This window comes from Halictus rubicundus, chromosome 10, assembly GCF_050948215.1.
Source record: "Halictus rubicundus isolate RS-2024b chromosome 10, iyHalRubi1_principal, whole genome shotgun sequence".
NCBI classification, from domain to species: Eukaryota; Metazoa; Arthropoda; class Insecta; order Hymenoptera; family Halictidae; genus Halictus; species Halictus rubicundus.
In genome coordinates, this window is record NC_135158.1 from 922,931 (window position 1) to 946,563 (window position 23,633).

The 23,633-nt window shown below is 36.9% G+C and overlaps 1 protein-coding gene across 1 annotated transcript in view; it reads left to right on the forward strand.

The window, feature by feature from the left end:
• LOC143358218 (uncharacterized) overlaps positions 1 to 23,633 on the forward strand; it is a 25,968-nt gene continuing 2,335 nt past the window's right edge. The window contains exons 1-3 of the mRNA XM_076795184.1: positions 1 to 894; positions 7,949 to 10,750; positions 22,138 to 22,519. Of these exons, the coding sequence (XP_076651299.1) occupies positions 8,847 to 10,750; positions 22,138 to 22,519 (2,286 nt within the window). The 5' untranslated portion in view covers positions 1 to 894; positions 7,949 to 8,846. The remainder of the gene's footprint in view (positions 895 to 7,948; positions 10,751 to 22,137; positions 22,520 to 23,633) is intronic.

Below are 23,633 nucleotides of genomic sequence, written 5' to 3' on the forward strand. Positions count from 1 at the left end.
TTGTTAGGGACACCGTGTATGTATAGGTAGAGGAGTTCTCGAGCCTCGAAGTGGGGTGGCGCTGTTTCGTGTGCGCGGCGTGCGTGTGCCTCGGAACGCGCAATGGCCGCCGTGACCTGACGTGCGGCGGTTCAATGTCAATCGTCTTTAATTTTCCCGTTTTAATTCACCGCTCCACGCCCACGAAAATGCGCGCTACCTCGTCGTGCATACAGTCGACGCGGTTCTGCGACACGGTGTACATCGATATCGACGTCGTCAACGTCAACGGCAACGAGAACGACAGACATCTCGGATCTCTCTATGCCTTCGTAAACGCGGTTTCCTCGTGGATGTTTCCACCGTCTCCGGGATCGGCCGTGGAAACTGACACGCGTCCGAGCGTGTCGAAACAGTGCACGTCCGGTTTGTGTTCCCGCAGATAATCAGCCGAAAAAAGCCGAGCCAGTAAACATGGATTTCCGACTTGTATCCCCGTCGGGCAGCTTTCGTATCTCGTGAAAGTGGGCCCCCGTTCGCGGATCGACGTTCTCGACTGCCGATTTTTCGTTCGCGAGAACAGTCCGCACCAAGAGGAAGTGCCAATTGACAGTTTGATGCGCGCGTTAATGCGGCACACGCACTGTGCGCGACCACGAGTGCCGACCCTCTACGTCTCGGTGACCCGTGTTCCGTGCCGAAGACAATTTTCCGTACCGACTGCTGAGTGTTGAGTGACAGCGATACGAGGTGAGAGTCACTGACAGAAGCAACAAGTGGTTTCTGTGTGTACCCGAGACTGAGGGTTCAGAAAGCTTGCGGTCGACTTTCAACCAATCACGGTTCCCGGAGACCTGTGCTGACCGTATTCCGCGCGCCAAAGAAAAAACGCGCTCGACAGCAAAGGTTCAAAGGGCAAGTATAATAATAATAGGATGTTTACCGCGACGCGTTTACTAAACCAACTAAACGGAACTGTGCACCACGTTCGCGAAGAATGAAGGGACTTCGTAATTATACGCCCGACATCCGCACGAGTCTTTTCACTGAGAACTTTTGTGCGGTAAGAACGTTCGTTGTCACGGTGCACTTGTATCCAGCGAAATGAGGAAACATATCTCATTGTATGTATCGCTATGGTGTAGTTGCAAAAGGTCTAAACGTGTTAACACTGTTCGTGTCGCTTCTCAGAAAATATTTATTTTATTAAGTTTTTTTGGTGAAACGTCTCTCTACGTATTTCTACGTTTTATAGATAGAATTCTAAATTTTTACGGTTTTAGAAGGAAATGTTTTCTCTGAGCCGATGTTCGTAGCTCGATGACTAACCGGCTACTGTGACAAGAACTGATTCATTCGAACAACTTGCATGTAATAGACCATCGAGGATGCTAGGCATAAAGTAGTCGATGTACAGTCACTCTGTGGATCGGAATACTTCGGAAGCGTGCGTATCAAACTTTCCATCAGCAGATTTGCATACGGTTGAAAAAGAGACGCGTGTATACCTGACATTTAATTGTAGCAATCACTACACTGTTGCGCAGCATAAATATACAAAACCTGATCGGAATATCCAGGGAACCAAATTCCGCACGCGATTAAACGGAGTTACGTCGCGCGGGAAGTATGAAAACTATATTTCAACCAGTCCGAGAACAATGCCCGAATGGCCATCAATGGAAATACGTTCAGTTAAAGAAAACGTGTGCTGTTAAAAATGGTACTTTTCACTTACCTACAGATGCTAATTTATGATCGAATATCTATAAAAAAATTTCAGATTTTAAGACGATCCATTCAGATTCATGATATAAATCAAAATAGAATAATTGAAAATTTTCGAAATTGTTATGAACATTTAATATGTCTTGTATGCACCTCTTTGTATGAAGAATTATGTCAATAGAAACTTCCTATCAATCGCTTGTGTTTATTTTTTGTGCCCCAATTCTTCCGTATCGACTTTTTACATCTTGATCATTTATCTGTTCGTTTACAAACATACATATGTATGTATGCTTGTCTCAATTTGCTTCAATATGTCTACTTACTCTTTGATTGTGAGTATCTTTTGTTCCCGTTTTATAGATGCCAATCTCTATGTAATACGAAAGAAACAGAAACTTCATTTCTTATTTGAGGATAGTAAATAGGATACTGAAAATTTATTTTTCAAGTTTTCTAGTTTATTTGGTATCTTGTGCGTAGCAAAGCTATTTATAGTTTTTAAGAGGGACTCTTTTTTTACCAACATCAAAAAATCAAATTTTTATGGCTGGGGGGGGGGGGGGGATATAAACGTAGGAGATCGAAAAGTGAGCTTGATTTTGAGAATTTTCTTTATTTGAACAAATGGTCATATTAAAAAAACAATTAGCACATAAGTTGTGTCGCACTTTTATCCACAAAATATTTTTTTGTTAAAAAATATCCAATAGAAGTAGGGTGGCAACTATGTTTATGAAATGGTTTTTTAAGGAAAGCGTCTGCGTTTTGTTATTGTATTTCTGTTATATTTTATCTGAATCGACAAAGGAAAAATTCTCCTTAAAGTAGACACAAAAAACTAGTATTTGTCATAGCCAAATAGCTAAAAGTCGTCTTTTGCGCCAAAAATATGATAGTATTATATTTATTAAAAAAAGTTGTGATGTTTAGGACCACACTCCTATGAAAAAATTAGATAATTGCGTCAAGTATACCTGTAAAACATTTCAAAGAAATTCATCCAGTAGTTTTTGAGATATGATGGTTACCATTAAGAAAATCCGTCTCGTAAACATGGTTGCCACCCCAGATTTATTAGATATTTTTTAACGAAAATTTAGTATTCTGTAGATAAAAGTGTGACATAACTTTTATAGTAATTGTTTTTTTTATATAAACATTTGTTGAAGTAAAAAGAAATTCTCAAAGTCAAGCTCACTTTTCGATCTCCTACGTGTTCCCCTTTCCCTTAGTCAGTATCAGCACACTTGAAATTTTAAGGAGAAATTCGGAGTAGATATGCAGGGTGCTTTGTACACCAAGCGTCGTAAGAATATATTCTTTGTTCCGACTTATCTTTGCACACATACATCTTATGAAACGGTAGCACATCACACAGGTATTGAGAAAATATTGCATCGACCAGCTTGAGATTACATATAACTCTATGTTAAAAAATAATCCTTTTATCATTTCACTTAGTATGGCGATAGATCGCATATTTTTGTTGAATTAGTTTTAGATTGTATGGTTTGAAGAACATTTGGATTTGAATATAGTGAATTATCGGTATATGTCAACAACATGGCTCATAATAAGTCCCATAAAAAAATAATGAAAAATAAAAAAGTTTTGTTGTTGGAGTAGTAGTGGTTTTACACCGATACACCCGAGTTGTGTTATGTTTCCAGTCTTCGGTGTCCGAGGCCTCTCGAGCTTCGCGGCCCCTTACGGGGTATACCCCGCGGTAGTGGGGATAATTCCGCGACGTTTACCATCCAAGCCTTGTCGACATAAATAGAGAAAGTACTGTAGTTACCAACACTTAAAATAAATTTTTTGTGGATTACAAGTCAGACGATAACTATTGCACGTATAAAATAAAATCTGATTGGAATTTTTAATGTAAATTGTTAAAGAAACAATTTCGCAAAATGTCCCTAGCCCAGAGGCAGTACAAACTGTATTTTTCAGTAAATAACATAACAAATGTAAAGTAAACAACATATACAAAGTTTGAGAGTAGCATGTACACTTAAATTAAAATCTCTTGTACACTTCAACGCGTATATGAAATATTACATACTACATAGTGTTTCACCTAACTCGAGCATCAAAAATATGTCGCTTGTTTCTTATGATAGAAGAAAATATCAAAGGAAAACATTAGTTGGTTCAGAGGGGCAAATATTATGATAGGCAAAAAAAATTTGTTCAAGGTTATATTTTTTTAGATTTCAAGGTCACCGAAGTTTTTTTAAATGGAATGATATATTTTTATTATCGCTATATGATAGCCGAGGTCAAGAAGAATCCAACGACCTGCAATATTATGACCTTCGCGTGACCATGAGTTTATTATCACCAACGATTCCACACCATACATTTACACTCCCTGGACGCTGGTGTTCAACTTGTCGGTCATTTTGGATTTTCAGTGCACCAATAATGCATATTATGTATATTCAGTTGTCCATGGTTAGAAAAAGTGGCTTCGTCAGTAAAGAGAATTTCATAAAAAAAATATTCATTTCCTTGTATTTGCTGCAATGTCCGTGTACAAAAAGCAACACGATTCTCAAAGTCGTTGCCATGAAGCTCCTGATGCAAGGAAAAATGGTATGAATGAAATTTATGACGTTGCAATATTCGGCACACTCTTGCTTTGGAAATGCCTAAAGAACGTCCACTTTTTCGACTTGTACTAGGATCAATATTGACTGTGGCCAATAAAAAAGTTTCGTCATCTTCTCCAGTAGCTTTGTTCGTTACTTTTCAGTGATTTAATACTCCCTCTTTTACAAAACAATTGAACTATGCGGTCAAAATTTTGTAGAGAAGAATGATTTCTCTCAGGGAATCTTTCTGCGTACAATTGAGATGCTTGTACTGAGTTATTTTTTGCCTCGTCATAAACTAAAAACATGTCTATCTTTTCTGCATCTCTGTAGACCATAGTTTCAGAGAAGTAACGTTATCTTTCACAATCGAATAAATCCCAATGAATTTCTGAAACGTACTAATTAGAGTCACCGAAACAAGAAGAATTTGTATCAGTGTTTACAATTTATCGTGAGCGTGTTTACAGTCATTAGTCAAGTTTTAAGAATATTTCTTGCAACCCTAGGGGGATCATGTCATCGTTATTTCACTATTTACATCAAGTGTCCTACTTTTATGAATTTCTCGTACTCAAGGTAACGTGAAGGTCATAGTATTACAAGTCGTTGGATTCGTCGTGACATATCATTCCATCTAAAAAAACTTCGGTGACCTTGACATCTCAAAAAATATAACCTTGAACAAATATTTTTGCCTATCATAATATTTGCCCCTCTGAAGCAACTAATGTTTTCCTCTGACATTGTTTTCCATTATAAAAAACAAGCGAGATATCTTAGATGCTCGAGTTAGGTGAAACATCCTGTATAATATATATTATGTGTGTGAATTAATTCGGTCCGTTTATTCTCTTCCACAAAAGATTTTATGGTGAAAAAACATGAAAAATCGAAGTATTTACCATCGCTTGCTATTATTTTATCCCACATGTCTGGCAGTTGTTGTATGCCCTGACGGAAAAACGCCTCGTCTTTTGAAGCGACCCATTCATTGAGCCATTTCTCTATTTCTTCATAATTGTTGAAGTGCTGGTCCGAAAGCCCGTGCACCATCGATCTGAATAGGTGATAATCGGATGGAGCAATATCTGGTGAATACGACGGGTGAGGTAAAACGTCTCAGCAAAGTGTTTCCAAGGTGGCCTTCACAATCTTTCCAACATGTGGCCGAGCGTTATCGTGCTGGAAGATCACTTTGTCATGACTCTTTGCACATTTCGGCCGCTTATTCTTCAACTGTGGTTCATAAAGTTCGGCAGTGATGGTTTGGCTCTGTTTCAATAGCTCATGGTACACTACACCCTTCTGGTCCCACCATATACAGTGCATTACCTTCTTCCCTTCTTGTCAATATCCTTCTTTGGCGAGATGTGTATGGTTTTCCTGGGTTGCAAATGGATTTCCTTCGTTTGGGATTATTGCAATATGTCCACTTTTCGTCGCCAGTCACAATACGATGCAAAAAACGGCTGATTTCTTCAAATGAAAACAGAAAATGAGAAGTTCCCGCAAAAAGGATATTTTCATTATTAATGCCATGCGCGTAATATATTATAAATTCAGAATGTAGTAGGTATAGAAATAAATTCTTTTCACGAATCTTCATATAATTAACACTATGCCGTCCGCACGTATAATCTAGATTTTTTCGTGTCGTGCCGGTGTAGAGCCACCCGCACTTACCCGATATTTTTCGCATGGCACCAACGTGGAGCCACCGGACGTCATAGTGTTAAGATAGCTATTTCAATAAAAATATTCTAGCTCTTTTTTAGTTTTAGAACATCATCGTAAGAATTAACAAAATACTATCTAATATTGAAATTCTCTGACATCACCTTGCGAATTTGATGGACGAAGTACATAGAAGGAAAAAACCATAAGCCATAAGCGATTAGCATTTTAAATTATTTTATAAGAATGACGAGAGTTCATTTATTTAGATTTTTAGCGGCTTTTATTATAATATGCGTTCAAAGAAATAAAGGAATGTAATAAATTCCCCATAAAGGCATCTCTACAATCTTAACAGTCGTGAATTCAAACATTTTGAACCTGTAATTGTGACGGGTCTCGTAATTCAGAAACAATAGCGGAAACAATAGCAACAGCTGTATCGTTGAAGATGGGTCGCAGTTCGAATACTTGATGTAACCTGATTTATTTTGTAAGAAATAATTTTTTATTAAAATAACTTTTGCAAAAAATTTTCGATATTAAGGTCACTTCTTTCTTTTGAAATTTGAGAATGTGCGAACACGTAGCCCACCAAGTACTGATAAAATGTTGTCTGAAACATTTTTTAATTACACTACCATAAATGCCTAGAAAATAGTGACACAATTTGACGAGTACACTCTGCATATAAAAAGTTACTATAATTTAGTCTGATGACTGTATCAAAGCTAAAATCGGACAGTATACATTTTCTTAGTATTCCCCTAGGGAATTGCCTCAAAACAAGTGAAAAATTTTAAACAAAAGAAGATCACATTGCTTTTGTTCGTTCGTAAGCCTCGCGTATTGATAAGATTAAAAAATATAGCGAAGAAGTGGTAAAGATTAAGCAAATGACAGTAGAAGAGCAACAAATTGTAATAAAAAAATTTGAAAATGGTGAAAGTTATCACGAGAGATAGCAGTTTGTTGATAGAAGTGTGAGTACTGAACAAGAATTTAGAAAACAAAATTTAAATTCAACTATTAAATATAGGGACGGGTCGGTAATGGTGTGGGGTGCATATTTGCAGCCGGTGTGGAAAATTTAGAATTTATTAAGGGCTCTATGAATAAATATGACCATTTAAATATTTAAAAAAAAATTAAAAGACATTGCCTAAGAATTAGGAATTTTAGAATAATATTAATATAATTTAATATTTATTATTATTTAATTATCATTTATTATTATATAATATTTGTTTTAAATTTTATAATGACAACAATTCCAAGTACACTTTGCATATTGGCAAAATTTGGCCGCGTTATAACTATCCAATAGTCATTATGCAATACCCATTGCCAATCACCTGACCTTCATACAATTGAACATGTTGAAACGAATTAAAAATGTGGACAAGCAAACACAGTTTCAAATAAAAATAATTTTAGAAAAGTTTTAATCGAAGAATGGACAAAAATCAAACCTGATTTAACACTGGTGAGATCGATGCAAAGATAATTACATACACATATGTAGTCACATTGTACAATGTAAGTAAAGTTCGTGAGAAGTAATCGTTTTTCAAAATCATAGAGCGTTACTTAATGTTTTCCCAGGTGCATCGGACCCGATTACATACATACATATGTATGTATGTATACTGTGGAAAGTAGCCTAGGATACCTAACAAAGCACTAATTTCTTATTTAAATCAAGTTTAAAACAATATGTTAGGTGTGAAATGTTTTTCAAACAAAATTATGATAATATTTTTCTTGTTAACCTAAAAAGGTTCCTTTGTTTTGGCATTCAAATACAATAAATAAATAAATATGTATACATTTACAATATATATAGATATAGATTTATTAGTAATAAAAGCTGACTGCAGAGTGATATATTATTATTATTATTATTATTATTATTATTGTTTTGAATATGGTGGAAAAATTCTAATTAAACTTGTTGTCCGTAGGTTGAAGTGTCGAAGATAGCAATTACATGCTTCAGCAGTGGAACGACCATCGGTGATTCGCCGATCCGTGAACTACTTAATACAGGGAGCCACGCGAAATGTTACTTTCGTATTTCACGGGGAAATCGCGACTGACCAAGCAACGATTGCAGGAACTGCGGGAAAAGTGTTGCAAGGCTACGAATGCACACCAGTGGAACGCGGTCGGCAAAAAGAAATTGTACAAATATACTGGAAGCAATGGCACGTTAATGTACAACGCTTCAAATAATCATGTAGAAACAACGGAAACGATAAGAGGAAGATAGAATCTCATTTTCACAAGATTGTACGTATCATTCAACACATACGTATTTGGTTTCGCGAGAAGAAGAAATGCATCAAAGCTGAAGACTGAAACATATTGAAGATTACTTTCACATTTACGAAAGACATTTCTATATTTTCTTAATAACGTATTTTTAGAGAATATTTTGTTGGATCGAACAAGATTCACGCTCGAGAGAACGGTGGCAAGTTGTTAGAAAATATTTTTCAAATTACATGAAAAACTTCCACATTGAGTAAACTGCAGCTAGAGTGAAAGCTTTAAAGACCGCAGTGCTGTTATATCCGTACACGCGAGTATTGAAATTCGTCTTTGTAAAAAAAGCAGCAACAGTAGTAAATCTCAGAATATGCAGGTAGTGTGTAGGCAGAGAAAAGTTTGCAATTGTGTGTCGGCATTTTGTAAGAAAAAAAGATTCTAAATTTTTGTCTTCATCGATGAGAACACGTCGCCAAGATATTTTCACAATTTTTTGTGCGAAAGGAGTGTGCAAAGTACTGAGATTGCTGAGAACACCTTTGAAACGATCGATTTTTATGATCGTTAAAAGTTGCGAATTGTCTTCTAAATATGGCTGCGGAGGAAGAAGAAGCGGTACCAGAGGCACCCTGGTATGCCAAATTCTTCGAGCACTGGAGAAATAGAAATCGAGTAGGTCCGGGCAGGGTAGAGCTTCCCGACTGCGACTTTTTCATCGTTGGACCACGTCGAACTTTGAGAGTCTTGAGGCCGACCTTGAAGAGCGGCTGGTACTACGAGAACACCAACGACAGACCTGAATCCATCGCAGATAATTTCTTCACTCGTTGGTCGAGGAGGCCGCACTCGTCTGGAAACTGTAGGTGTTCTTTTCGACAGTCTCGTCGCTTGAGCACAACCGAGGAGCAAATTCTATCCGCGGAGTTGAATAGAATTAGAACAAGTCTCTGCGAAGCTGACAAGAATGAGCGAGCGATCGAGGAGTTGGAACAGAGAGTGTCGATAAATTTGCAGAGGCTGAAAGTACCTGAAAATCAACAGCCAAAAGCAGATGAAAACGACGCGACCGCCGCGAGCATCGAAAAAACAATCGCGAACGATCAACAGGTGGATGAACAAACGATTAAAAATAAGATCGTGAAGGATTTAGAGAAGTATATTAACGTGCTCCTCGAAGAGATTCTCGATGATACAGTAAAATACATCGCCGGCGCTGAAGACACCCTGATCAAAGATGCATCGGATTTGAAAAAGAAGAAGGATTCCACGTCGCGATCAGACGAAAATAAAGAGGCCTCCGATGAAAGGAAATCGGCGAGCGAAAGGTATATCGGTAACGAAAAATCGTTCAACGATATAAGCTTTTCCTTCCACCCAGACAGGATTGGCAAATCGCAGAAGGAATCTGAATGTAAGAACGAAATATTAAGTAACGGGGAGGGGTACGTTAATCGCGGGTTCATCGGTTCTTCGATCGATCCGGATTCCTTGGATTTCTATTTGCGTCGATCAGCCGACAGGGAAGTCACTCTAGAACAATTGGATTGCATCGATTCGGGGATAAACAGCGTCGAAACGATTGAGTTCCAACCGGATCAGGAGCCTAGTCTGGAACAATCTCTGCTGAAAATAATCGATGAGAAACTTGGCAGATCGTTGCCTCTGAGGAACAGTTGGGAGGACTTGTGCAGCACAGGTGGCCAGGACAACGATCCTCAGGGCCAGCCGACAAAGAGAACGGATGAGGAGGTGATTCCGAGAAGTGGCAAGCAGCTGAGCAACGATGGAGGCGCAGAGAGATCGGAGGTCACTGGGAAGAATGATGCGGAAAGCGGCGAGCCGCAGGATCCGAGCGTTCAAACCGCTGAGGGAATCGATATCTCGACGGATAATCTTGAGGGTAGAGAGCCAGCGGTGGATCTCAAGGAGCTAGAGGAAATTGTTAACGAGCCCAGTTTCGAGAATCTCCGGTTGGAATTCAAGGACAACGGCAACGAGCCGTCCTTGAGGCACAAGAAGGGTAACGCAATGTCGAAGCTTTGGGGAAAGTTGTGCGTGAATCCGACCGAGTCCAACGAGTCTGTGGAAAAGAGTAACGTGAATGAAAAAGTGCCGGCACTCCAGGTGAAGAAAGAGGCTTCCATCGAACTCGAAGATTGCAAAAAGATGTGGCCGGACATCGAGGAAACGTCCTCGGCCGGCTACGAACAGAATCCCTGCGATTTGGTCACCTTCAGGAGAAATCGGAAGCCGATGATCGTATTCATTCATGGATTTGGGTCGTCTGCCGAAATCTTCGAACATCAGCTTCGATATTTCTCCGCTCTGGGATATCCTTGCATCGCGCCGGATATGCTGGGACACGGCATGAGTTCGGCACCTAGTCGGTCCAGAGATTATCACTTCAACAAGCTCCTCAAGGATCTTGACACGGTCTTGTGTCACTACGCTTTCAAGCCCGGGCAGAAGTGCGTCCTGGTAGCGCACAATTACGGGTAAATACTCTTTTTCTTTCATTATCTCATATTTTCATGTATTATCCGCACGATGATCACTCGACGCTGCAAATTTTACTTATTCAAAGAAACTGAGCTTCTTTAACACTACTTTTACGGGACACTCGAAATGACTATTTTACATTACTTTATAAAAATAACAATTTAGCCGTTCTTTCTATATGTATAGTCAAAGAATAATCCCTCATTCATGCATCGTTACAATCTCAATAATCGTGAATTAAAAATCTTAGAACGGTCATTTTAATGGGTCCCGTAAACCTAGTGTTAATTAGAAGAAAGGCAGGTAGCCCCGGACAGTTAAATGAAACGCGAAACATGTACAATGCATTAATTATTATGAAATCTTTTTTTCAGAATACAAATACCAAAAACTAACTCACTCATAAAAACAAACACGTTTTCAAAATAATGTTACCAAAAAATATAATAATATACTCTAGCCGCTGTTTTTACCCACTCAACAATAAGTATGTAGTCCTGGACATAATTTTCTTTGCTCTTTTATTCAGTCTTTTGCTGCACAAACATCACAGTAATAGTACAAACATGAAGTATCGATGCTTGAACATTATTGATTACACAAATTTTCGTATTTTTTTCTCACCTTGACCTGCTTCATGTACAGCTATTTTTGTGTCTAAACAGCTGTGCTATGGACTATGGCTGTGCTTTGTTTTCTATTATAGTAAAAGAGCAAAGATATTAAAATGTTCGATGCTACCTGTTTTCCCCACTTATTATTATAATAGATTTTGATTATTTCAAGAATACATTCTCTGTTTTTGAGACGAATAACCCGTTTCATATTTACGGCCCTTTGTTGTTAATTTTTGCACAAGAAGTACTGAAATGAAAACGGCGTTAAATTGTTGAATATTATGTATTTTTGTATCGTATAAAGACAGTGGCCACGATATAGGACACAATAACGTTAATCATCACATAAGAACGTCAATGGGAGGTAATAAGATCTGATTGTGAGATATGTTGTATTTGGGGTAAGTAATTCCAAAAGTTCCATTGCTCCATTAAAATCGCGTTATCATCGGGTAAACAAAAGACAGAATATTATGTAAGAAAATCGTGAAAGATAACGCAAAACAGTGATCAATGGACTGAACAATTAACGGAGAATTCGATTATCCAAATAATGTTGTCCAAATACAGTAGACAAATACATATGTGAATCGTATCCGTTTTTAATGAATTTGCAATTTAATTTTCTATGAATCGGCATCCTGAAGTCTTGCACTATTATATATTTAGCAATAACAAGTTATTATTAGATGTTAGCCAAGGAAGCTTTGCAAATATTTACAGAATTCCAAGTAAATTCCTAAAATTTGTATTCAATATTAATATTTATAAAATTGTTCAAATGAAACAATCTTCTTTTATACGAAAGTAATGTTGTTCGATGAAACAATAAGTTTGAGCAATAATAATTTTATTGTAGAGTGCATGGCAATGAACATGAAATTAGTACAAAATTAAAAAACATGAATAGATTTTTATTTTTATACAGTACTTTAAGAAAATTTAATTTTACATTCTACATACAAAACACTCTACATACGTGCACGATGCTCACTACGACGCAATTTTTATTTAAGAATAGACGAATTTATTCTAGTGTCTATATACAGTGAAAACAAATAGTGCAGCCGGATAAGGAAGTCAAAAGTGCCCCGAAGACAAATTGAGTTTATAATACAACTATTGAGTTTATAACAAAGAAAATACTTTATGTCAATTTTCAACCCTATATGTCGACATGGGGCGTAGTAACGGGGTGACAAAGAAAATCAGGTTTTTCCGTAATTTCTCTTATCGTTTTGAATCGAAAATTCTGAAAAAATCAGGCATACTTTAGCTATTAGAATGCATATCTATGAATTTTTTCAGAATTGTTAGCTTCAAAACCTAATTTTAAAAAATAAAAAAACTTTTGAAATACCGATTTCTTGTAGAAGTTATGGAATACGAAATTTATATTTTTACAGATTTAGCATCTCGTTATGGTTATGAACATATAATTTTATTCAGATTTTTCAAGATGGGATCATATAGTTAAAAAAAAAATCATAGAATATACATCTAGTGCAACAGGTTGTGCTGGATTCAAACGTTATTACTGTGACGGTGCAAATGGTAATCGCACCATTGGGTGTTGGTCCCGTATAACTGCGATAATTTATTAGTTATCGCATGCTCGATATCTTTCACAAATTGTAAGGCCGACAGAAATTCTCATTAAACTTTTTTCTACTAAAGAAATACACTCAGTAATCAATGATGACAGCGACGAAGACTAAGAGTCAGGTTATACTAGACAGGTCAGACGCTGAGGGTGTATAAAATTCTGTCGGCAGAATTTGGTTACCCTGTTTTTGTATTTAGCGTTTATACACTCTTAGCGTCTGACCTGCCTAATATAATGCACCAGAGGGGTAAGAACTCTTTCATGGAAATACAAGCATATTATTTAGAATTTGATATATGTAATATCCATCTAAGAAATTAATTATATGAGTCATATGAACATGGTACAATGTGCTCCCACTTTGAAAAATCTGAAAAAATTATATGTTAACAATCATAACGAGAATTCGGCATTTAAAAATTTTTCTATTTTTTAAAATTCGGTTTCGGAGCTAAAAATTCTGAAAAATTCATAGATGTGCATTTTAATAGCTACAATATGTCCGATTCTTTTCAGAATTTTCAATTCAAGAGGATAAGAGAAATTACGGAAAAACCTGATTTTCTTTGTCACCCCGTTAATACCCCCCATGTCGACCTGTAGGGTTGAAAATTGGTACAAAGTATTTTCTTTGGATAAACTATCGAAAATAGCCTATTGCAAATTCAATTTTGTTTGGTAGTACTTTTGACCTCCTTCTCCGGCTACACCCTTTGAAAGAAATAACTGAACACGGAAATTGGTATTTCAGAACTTGTATTTAAGAAAAATTGTTCGCATTTTGTTGATTATTTTAATTAAATGTCCGTGGAATTTAAAAATAGTCTGATCTTACTCTATTTCATGCTCTGCACAAAAGTCTGCGACCCAAGCTTTTTATCGTTATAGAATTGTTCAACCCTGACTAGCAAAAACTTGGCATGCAATCGCGAAACTTATCTTTGGCTACTTGAAAGCATCTCGTACGATCGTAATTGCAGGGTACACGCGAGACTATGCTTTATCGAATATCTGAACATTACAAATTCCTCGACGTTTAAATCGGCGGGTATTCGTGTTATTAGTTGCACGCGTTTGTGTGACAAAATGAACAATTCTTGGGGTTCTTTTGATGGATTAGAACGAGTACTTTGCTTTTATGAGAGTTTATCATTCAAATGTCTTTTTCCTTAATACGAAAAGACGGATAAGAAAATAATTAAAATTGCGATAACTTCTGAACCGTTGCAAACTCCACGATTTGCGCTGACTCGCTTCCGAAAGTACTTAGTTGATAGTAATCGATGAATAATTCACTATGCACACATGTTTGCAATTAGAAGTTACTGGAGTTTAACGAAAGAACAGAAGCAATGCATAGATTACATCGTGTAACGAATATAGCTTATGATTACGCATAATATCCTACCTAAAAATCGGCCTGATAAGCTGCACTGTGTACCTTAGTTTAAAGGGCTGTAAAAATGTTATAGGATGATCTACGGTTTTATGACCGAGAATAAAGGTTTCGAGGGAAGACGTATCGGCGAATGCTTTCTGTTTTCTAGATGTAGCTCTACTTGGTTATTACATCATTGCATGGTGATCAGTGCTTCCGGTTGATTTCTAATTATATTGCACACACTGCGTGCTTCCGTAATTTCTAAAGAATTTATACTACGAAGTGAGATGAACGTCTCGATATGGTTTCCAACTTTTTCGTCTAATTTATTCGTACGTTTGGTTCAAAATGGGTGAGCAGGGTATACACGTAGTTATGTGATAAGTTCTCTTTCAAACTGAACATTTTTTTGTTTTCAATCTACATACATATCTCGCCTTTTCATTTCGTGATGTTAAATGTATATGTAACTGCTCAGTTTGTATCTGTTGTTAAGAGAAAGATGATGCTAACACTTTGGATCTTGTAATCACACATACTCTCCGGGACAAAAAGGATTGCACATATTCAAATTTGCACGATTTTTATTTATTTTCACATTGCAACTGAAATTTATTCCTATACACGATTTCAGAATATGTTTAATATCTCTGAAACTGTTGATATCTTTTTTCTACGTAGACGCGTAAAGGTCATGTGAAGGTCAACTTGGTTTTCTGAAATGGAATTGTATATTTTTTAATGCACTACTCGTTAGTCCCTACAGAAAAGTACTAAATCACTTATGGCGACATAAGTTGTTTTTGAAACGCTGCAAAATTATTTTACAAAGAGTCGTTGGAAAACATACAAGAAATAAACTTGTAAGTGTTGAAATTTTTTAGTGAAAAAGTGAATGCTTCAAATTACAAAATAATATTTAAATTGTCAAAAATGTGACAGATGCTCGCATAATCAAATGATACAGATTTTGCGTTGTGTAAGATTTCTTTTACAAAATCGCGCCTAAGAACACAATGTGAAATCATCACAAAAAAAAAACATGATTAAAACACGCACTTGTGCAATAAGGCGTTAATTTTGTAGCGAACTCAATTGGACAACGGGAATCTGGGCCGTAGTTGAAGTTTTGAAATTAAAGCGATTTCACCTCCGTTTCGAACATCGTATTCCGTTATTTGCGAAATATTAGTGAATATGTTTTAGATATCTAGTAATAATATTTACTACCTTGGGCGTCTATACGTGTCTATACGTCAAGTGTCTATACATTATAATTATTCATATTTTTAATGCGAAAAATATGTCCATTAATGATCAAAATAAATGTAGTGATAAAGCCTGTCGTATATAAAGAAAATATTAATGTAGTTTTTTTTTTGTTCATACTGTACAGAATGAGCAAATTAGACACCGATTTAAGGATTAGTTAAATCGATTCCAGGCATTCAGAACATTTCTGTGGCAATGTATATTATCATCTTCATTGTTCAGAATATTAATCAATGTTCTATTGCTTTGTTATGATATTTAAATTTCCTTACAATTTTCTCATAGATGTAGATAATGTATTATTTTTTATTTGGTAAAAGCAAAACAATTCATCAGTTATTGCTATTTTTCTTGTATCATATTTGTAAATTATATTTACCGCGCTATTATTCATATTTAATATACGCACAAATAATTTGTTTAAAATTATGTTCACGATTTTGATCGAATATTTTCTGCCAGGGGTAGTATGTATTACTATCAAAAGCATATAAAAATCTGTTGATTTTATTTAATATAATATATAAATAATAAGCATTAAAATATTTACCTATAAAAGCTATTTTATTGTAATATATAATTTGGCGTTGTCTTTTTGCTAATAGCAGCCAAACATTTGCTATTTATAATATAGTTATAGTTGAGATTTGGAGGTATGTGTGTATTAGAAACCGACAATGTACCACCAAGCTTGATAGAATTCTGACATTAGGCTGTTACATATGAAATTTACGATTTTTAACAGTAACACACAATTTTTTCCAAATAAACTTATTAATCAAAGCAAGCATTATTGTGAACAACATATTCTGTCAATGAATTAGAAGAATCTTGACTATATTACTGTAAAAATTGAATTTTTTGATCGTTCACAATCTTCATTTATAAGATTGTCATTTTTAAGCGTTTTTACATTTAATGATATTTTGGTATGTGTCGTAGTTTGGGTGCTAAGTAAAGGATTCACCCAATACAACGATAACCATTTATTAATAAAAACAACAAAAACTAAACAACGTAACAAGAACAAAAGAAACAACGAAATAACGAGATAACGAACGAAATAAAATGCCGACGGTACGGAACGTGCTATGCGCGGACAGATGACTACAACTGACTGACTGACTTGAACATGGCCTGAACTGACCCTGTCATCCGTCAGAATCCGCGCTTATATCTATTCCCCGCGCCTCCAGGAATTTCCTTCGAACAAGCAAACTTCTGGAGTGGGGATGTCGCTTCCTGTACGTGCCCCTTGGAGAAAGTTCGTGTCCTTGCATCGAACATCCGTGTCCTGGCGAAAGTCAAGGGTTGGCGGCCAAATGTGCACGCCAAGGAAAAACCCCGAACCTGGTCGCCAAATGTGCACCCCAGGTAGGAACAGACTTCCGGCGACTAAGTGTGCGCTCGGGAAGAGCTTGGGCCTGGTGACCAAGTGCGTCCAAGGTCCCAACCCGCAGACGACGCTCCTACCTGGGTCCGATCAACCCTTCTCCAAGGGGTCCGCCACAATATTATAGAAGAAACCATAAAATTAATATCACATTACACGAAATTACAGTAGGGGTACCAATTACTGTGCCTATGTTAATTATACTTATGTTTAAAACATAAGGAATACTAAAAAAGAAATATATACCATATATATTAACTGATTTTAATGAAAAATTTAATATCTCTCTTTTAATATTCATTATGTTTTAAAAATAAGTATAATTAATATCGGCACAGTAATTGGGTCGCTTATCCTAGTGCGATGCTACAGAGTTCGAAACATCGATTTCTAAATCTCTGAGCAAGGTAACTCAAAAACTACTGGGTCGACCATTATCGAACATAGCTCATTCAAGCTGATAAATTATAAGTTTGTTGAGGAATTATACCAACGATATTTGTATATGAACACAACTTTATTTTCACCCGTTTAACAAATTCGGATTTGCGTAGTGGTTCGATGACGAATGGACAACAACTGAACGTTCGCTCGCGCGCTTTACATACTGTTCCCCTACTTTTATCAACTAAACTGAGATTCGTGGAAAAGGCTAAAGCTGTCGCTTTGTACTGTTTATTTTAAACCGTCGTCCCAGGTATACAAATTCTGGGCTCATCCTTGCATGCCACATGCGCAATGACTTTCACCAGACGGCTAATCGCTTTAATTTACAATCATATTTCCTTTTACCCGAACCTCGCGACCCTTTGTAGCCTGGCGGCCCCGGATCCACCTTTCGGGTTTTCCGTGCTCGCTAGAAACCCTTCAGGTGAGAAAGTTCTCCAAATTGAGGTGTTTTTGCGGCCTAAGATAGACACATTGTGACTATCTTTACACGCTATTGGCTTGAGATGCAACAAACGCTATCGCGTAGTCGCCAAAGTCAACGAGATTCGGGTGTTTACTCTTTGTGGTATACACAATTTTCGCATCAGAATGACTAGCAGTAGCCATCCTCCACTAATCTCTTACAATATTTCCCATCTCATTCCGTGTCAATTTCGCATACATGAATTCTGCAGTTAGAAACAAAAATACGCATTTCCATCTGTAACAATATTAATATTAACTTTCATTTACAATATTCCTTCAACAATATAAAGTCAATTTTTCTGATGGATAGTGATCAGCTTTTTTCAGATTTTGCATTGTAATTAGATGTATATTTATAAAATAGAAAATAGATATATAACTCTCTTCTCTCAGAATGAATATACACTTCTGACTGCATTGAATGCTTGACAGTAACTGAAAATGCTGCATCGTTCCTTTCCATACAGTTCTGTGATTCGATTCTTACAAGGGAAGTTATCATACCTGTAAATTCAAAAAACTATGAAACTTTGCACACAAGTAGAGTAAATTATGCCTAATACAACCATATTTTTCCTGCTACTTCTCGCATTAAAGGGGCGAAATCAACCCATGAAAAAATTACAATATTTTCTTTTTCGTGAAATATCTCAAGAGTAACAAATGTTATTAATAAAAAGTTTAAACGATAGTTGTATAGTGTTATTGTGTCTACCAAGCTGTGTAAAAAATGTTTCAAAATGCACTTTTTTTTAGAAAGACTTCCTCTCTCCCCCCACCCTTTAAAAAATGGTTAACTATGCGTGCTGAAATACTTCCAGATACCCTTTTTCATACGTGTTAACGATTTCTGTAATAAAATGTTTATGAACGTATATAAATATAATTATCAAATTGAAAACCTATTTCGACAGCAGTACTTAAGAAAGGTTCTAGCAGGATAAGAATGGTCCAGCGGCCCCGGCCACAATTTTTATTGGTATTGTGTGGAAAATAATGGTTTTAGGTTGAAAGATAATCACCCAAAATTTTAAGTCGCTAACCCTTCATTTAAGGGTAATATGAGAGTAAATACCCTTAACTGTATCATTTTTTTTCTCGGTTGTTAATTAAGATATTCAGATGGAAGAAAAACGAAAATATTCGAATTTACCTCCTTGATGTCATATATTTTTTTCACAATTGTGATAAAGACAATAAAATATAAAAATAAAAAAAAATATTAAAAATAAATATACAAACAAACGGAATACGGAATATTAAAATTAAATATACAAACATCAATAAATAATTTTGTGAGAATTTTTCACCTACAAAAAATATTCCTAACTTAAAGTTTCTCTACCTGCTAGGCTTAATGTCATAATAATAATGTCACCATTTTTAATCGTTTATTACTCGTAAAGCAATTAACCAATTTCGATGACATTTTCACCATCTCTGTAATTTATATGAATTTACGAACCACATTTTTAAATTTTCGTTACAGGCGCAGATAAACAAGTTTAGAAAGCAATTTTGTCTTTTTTTCAATGGTTTCGACCAAACTCAAGTTTTCTAAAATTTGTATACCACATCATCTAGTAAACTAATTCTTCTGGTTTGGCAGAAAGACTGAAGTCGTTTAGTGCATTTTTTGAAAAGTCATTCTGATTTAAACTGTATGGCATCAATTATGTGAATTATGTGACCCGAAAATCAGTGAGAAATCTATTGAGTTTTATGCATCTCATGAATGCATAAAATTCGCGGAGTGAATAAAGGTTAATATTCAGAAATGTCTCCGAATTGTATTGTTTAAATCGGTAATAACTATGATCGTTTATGCGATAATCACGACCTACACGAAACGATGCCGTAATAACGAGGTGAGTTCCATTAATTCTCGGCGCGACATTGCAACACGATATACATATGTAGGCAGTTGGTTAAGATCATAAACCACGTACGGCACAGTAGCCATACAGCGATTGCATTACAAAAATTAACTATGTCCTACACAGATTGCGGTATTTACCTAAGAATGTGGTGAACGTGTTGTGACCTCGGTATGAATAGTAGGAATTGGCGTTTTATCGGTTCACAGCAGAAAAATTGAGCGAAAACTTGGAATTTGATTTATCCCTTGACTTATAAATTTATATCAATATTTTTATATCTTTTTTATATCTTTTAATTTATATCAATTAAGGGAAGATATTATTTCCATAAATATATATATGTATAGATAAACAATCATTTTGTAACGCGAATATTTCGGTCCAACGAAATGCCGCATTATAGTATAAAACGCGTTACGCGAGGCTCAAATGAAGGATCAAATGAAAAAAATGAGATAGGTTTCAAATCCTTTTTTTAAAATATTGTTTTATGTTGCGGTTTAAATTATTTAAACATCATTGAGATGAGGAACAGAAATATATTTTTATCAAATTTAACAATTTACACCCATCCCTCGAATCACGCAAGCAATTTTGTGAGTTTCTTTTTATGCGGTAAATAACCTCTACATTTACGCGGGCTGAATTAACCCTTTCGTTACGGGTGCCGTCTATATCCGGCATTCACGTGACGACCTGTGTGTACGGGTGCCGTATATATCCGGCAACTTGCAAACACCGAAAAGCGGTGCCCCGTTCAGTGGCGTCACTCTGGCGGAGCGGACTGTCGTAACGAAAGGGTTAACAAGCATGTTTTTATACGCGATTTCAATTTACGCGATCTCATTCTACGCGGTTCCGTTTGTATCTTCTGTTATTGGTGATTACTTGGTATATGTTTTCGAAAGTATTTTTTGCATACCGGTGGACTCTTGATACATACACAGTTTTTTTCTACGTCAAAAATGTTGCGTGAAACGGATAATTCACGTAAATTAATGGACGAGTGTGATTTATATAATGTACAAACCATGAAACGAATGATACTATTTGCACATGAGATTATCAAAATTAAAAGGACAACCATAAACTGCATTGCACATGACGCAGAAATGTTTCAAATAAATGAGAAAATGCATTACGCATACCCCGACTTCCCAGGAGAAGCCGGAGTTATGTGGGACTATCCCCGGGAAGAGCCCCCGGAGACTATCCACTAGAAAACTTACGCCTACCTAAGCTAAAAGGGCGGTACCTGGATCACGCGAGTATTCAACAGGACACCTCCCAGCTATCGTAGTACTCGCGGGGAAGGGTTAGCCTCCCCCACTACCTACTCTATAAGACCCCGGGCGGAGGAAACCCGAAGGTCCCCGTTCCGATCAAGGCAAGAAGACGCCTGCACCGGTAGGAAGGGTCGTCGGAAGCGCGATCCGGAACGCCGCGACTCCCCCCCCCCCCGTACCCCCCCCCCTCAAAAAACACTGTTAAAGGGGACAGACAGACACCCCCGCGCATCGAGAGTTAATTCGGGAGTTGTCGACGCGTCCCGAGGTCACCTCACCCCCCGACCTCCCGAATCCACCGCCCCCCCTCTGGAGCAAGAGTATCGAGTATCGAATCATTTATCTTTCTGTGGAAAAATGATGAATAATAAAGTGATTATCGCAGAAGTAAATCATATACAATGAAAATATTCTAGGTCAAAAAATTTCTTGGTTTTGGAGTTAAAACAGCTTCGAGTGCAAAGGGTTGACCGTGCACTACTGTAAAGCATTATCTCCGTACTGTCGCAAAAGTTTCTACCTTAACTGCGAAAATTTTATCCCCACCGTTGGGGGGATCCCCCTTGCAACCAGTCGAGCGGTAAACATGCATTACGACGGGGCCAGTGAGGGATCGAATATCAACTTTTCTAATTTTTTTTAATGAAATTTTTACCATCGTATATTCGACTCGTTTTTCTAATTATAATGACTCCAAACATGATATAGTCTCGATCATGATTACTTGTGTAATAAGCGATTAAAGTTCCGGGCGGGAAAGAGGACTGCGAACGGAAAAGAAAAAAAGGCAGAGAGTCGAAGCGTCGAACCTCATTCCCTATTTCTTTTTCAATCGTCATCTTTCTCTACGTTTGCACACTGCAAAGAACGTAGTAGCTCTACTGGAACTGTCACTCGGCAGACTTGACAATACGACAGTTACGCAGATACTACTGTATTCATATTATTTTGTATGTGAACCATATGCAGCTTGAGTGGATCATTCTTGTCCCGTACAATGACCAAGTGATGATTTTTCTACTTTATGTCACAGATGCAGTTTCGCAGCTGCCTTGGCCTGTAAGTACGATAGTAATATACATCAGCTAGTCTTAATATCCGGAGGTGGACCAACTCCTTTAGCAGCACCGAGCACGGAAAGCGCCGGTCACTGTTGCCTCAGAGCGATCCTCGCTCCTTTCCTAATGTGCGGCCTTCACAGAGACATATTATATTCCGCGAGGGGCCGTCAACACCCTTACTGTGGCCCTGAGCCACCGGAACAATGGGCCTCGCACATGAAATACGTTTTGGACGGCATGGTTTGGCCGGATGGAGACTACGTTTTCCATAGAAGGATATGCACTCCGACGCTGCTTATACATGGCCTAAGGGACAATAAAGTGTCGCTCGTGCAGGAATGCCAAATGGAGAGGGTACGCTTTTTAATACAATACTTTTTCATTCTCATCCGTTCCTCATTTTCTCAGTTTCATTTCCATTTTTTCCATTATATTCGTATAAGGTCAACAATTAATACATGTAGAATTGACAAAACAAAAAGAAAGTTTTGTGATAGAAATTAAGAAATATACCTTAGGGGTGTGCGGGTACTCGAGCCCGGGTCGGGTCCGGTCAGGATCCCGAAAATTTATAATGTTCGGGTAGTCAAAAAGTTAAAGTACAAAAATTAGATTGGAAGGTTTGGAAAGGCGGCACACTCCTGTTATTACAAATTTTTGGGGCCCTCAAACTTGACTCTGTCCGACTGCAGCTTCGAGTACCTAAGCATTGCAAACTTTTGGGATTCCTACTCGATGCAACTCAGCCTATCCCGAACCCGAAATTTCGGGTACGCTAATATTCAGTAACAAACCAGTTATTGTACTCTTTGCGTTTAGAAACACGTAATTTCTTATATGCTTTGCGTGAATGAAAACTATTTTCCAACTATTCAAAACTATTTTATTCCAACAGCAGTATGAAATGGATTGCATTTAGAGAGAATCTTACAGCTCGGCGATCTACTTTCTGACATGTTTTTCGCGGTCTGTCGGTTCAGCGTGCTGTTTAAACACCTCCATATTCTTGAAATCGTTTTCTAATCTGTGTTACTGAGCAACGATTGATCTCCGAAATGTCAATGTTTCTGTCACCTTGAATATTTCAACTACCTTTTGCTTCGCGGCTTCAATTAAATGTTGTCTGTACTTCATACTTAAAGTATTTTATAATGCGAACCACCCTCCAGAATGTCAACAAAGGAACTTTCTTATTTTTTAATATAATGTCTTTGTTTAATTTTTTCAGTTCCATATTAACTGTTAACCTTATACAAATATAATAAGAAAAACTTACTGTACGTTTATGTATGAAACGTCATATCTTCACATTATTTTTTAATCCACCATACATATACCAGACGAAAAGAAATACAGTCTCTACTCGATGAGTTTTCCAAATATCTAGCCTAGAGGGACCCCAGAGCTCGAAAAATAGTGGGGGACGACACTTCCCACCTTAGCGGAATGAAAAAATGGAAGAACGGGC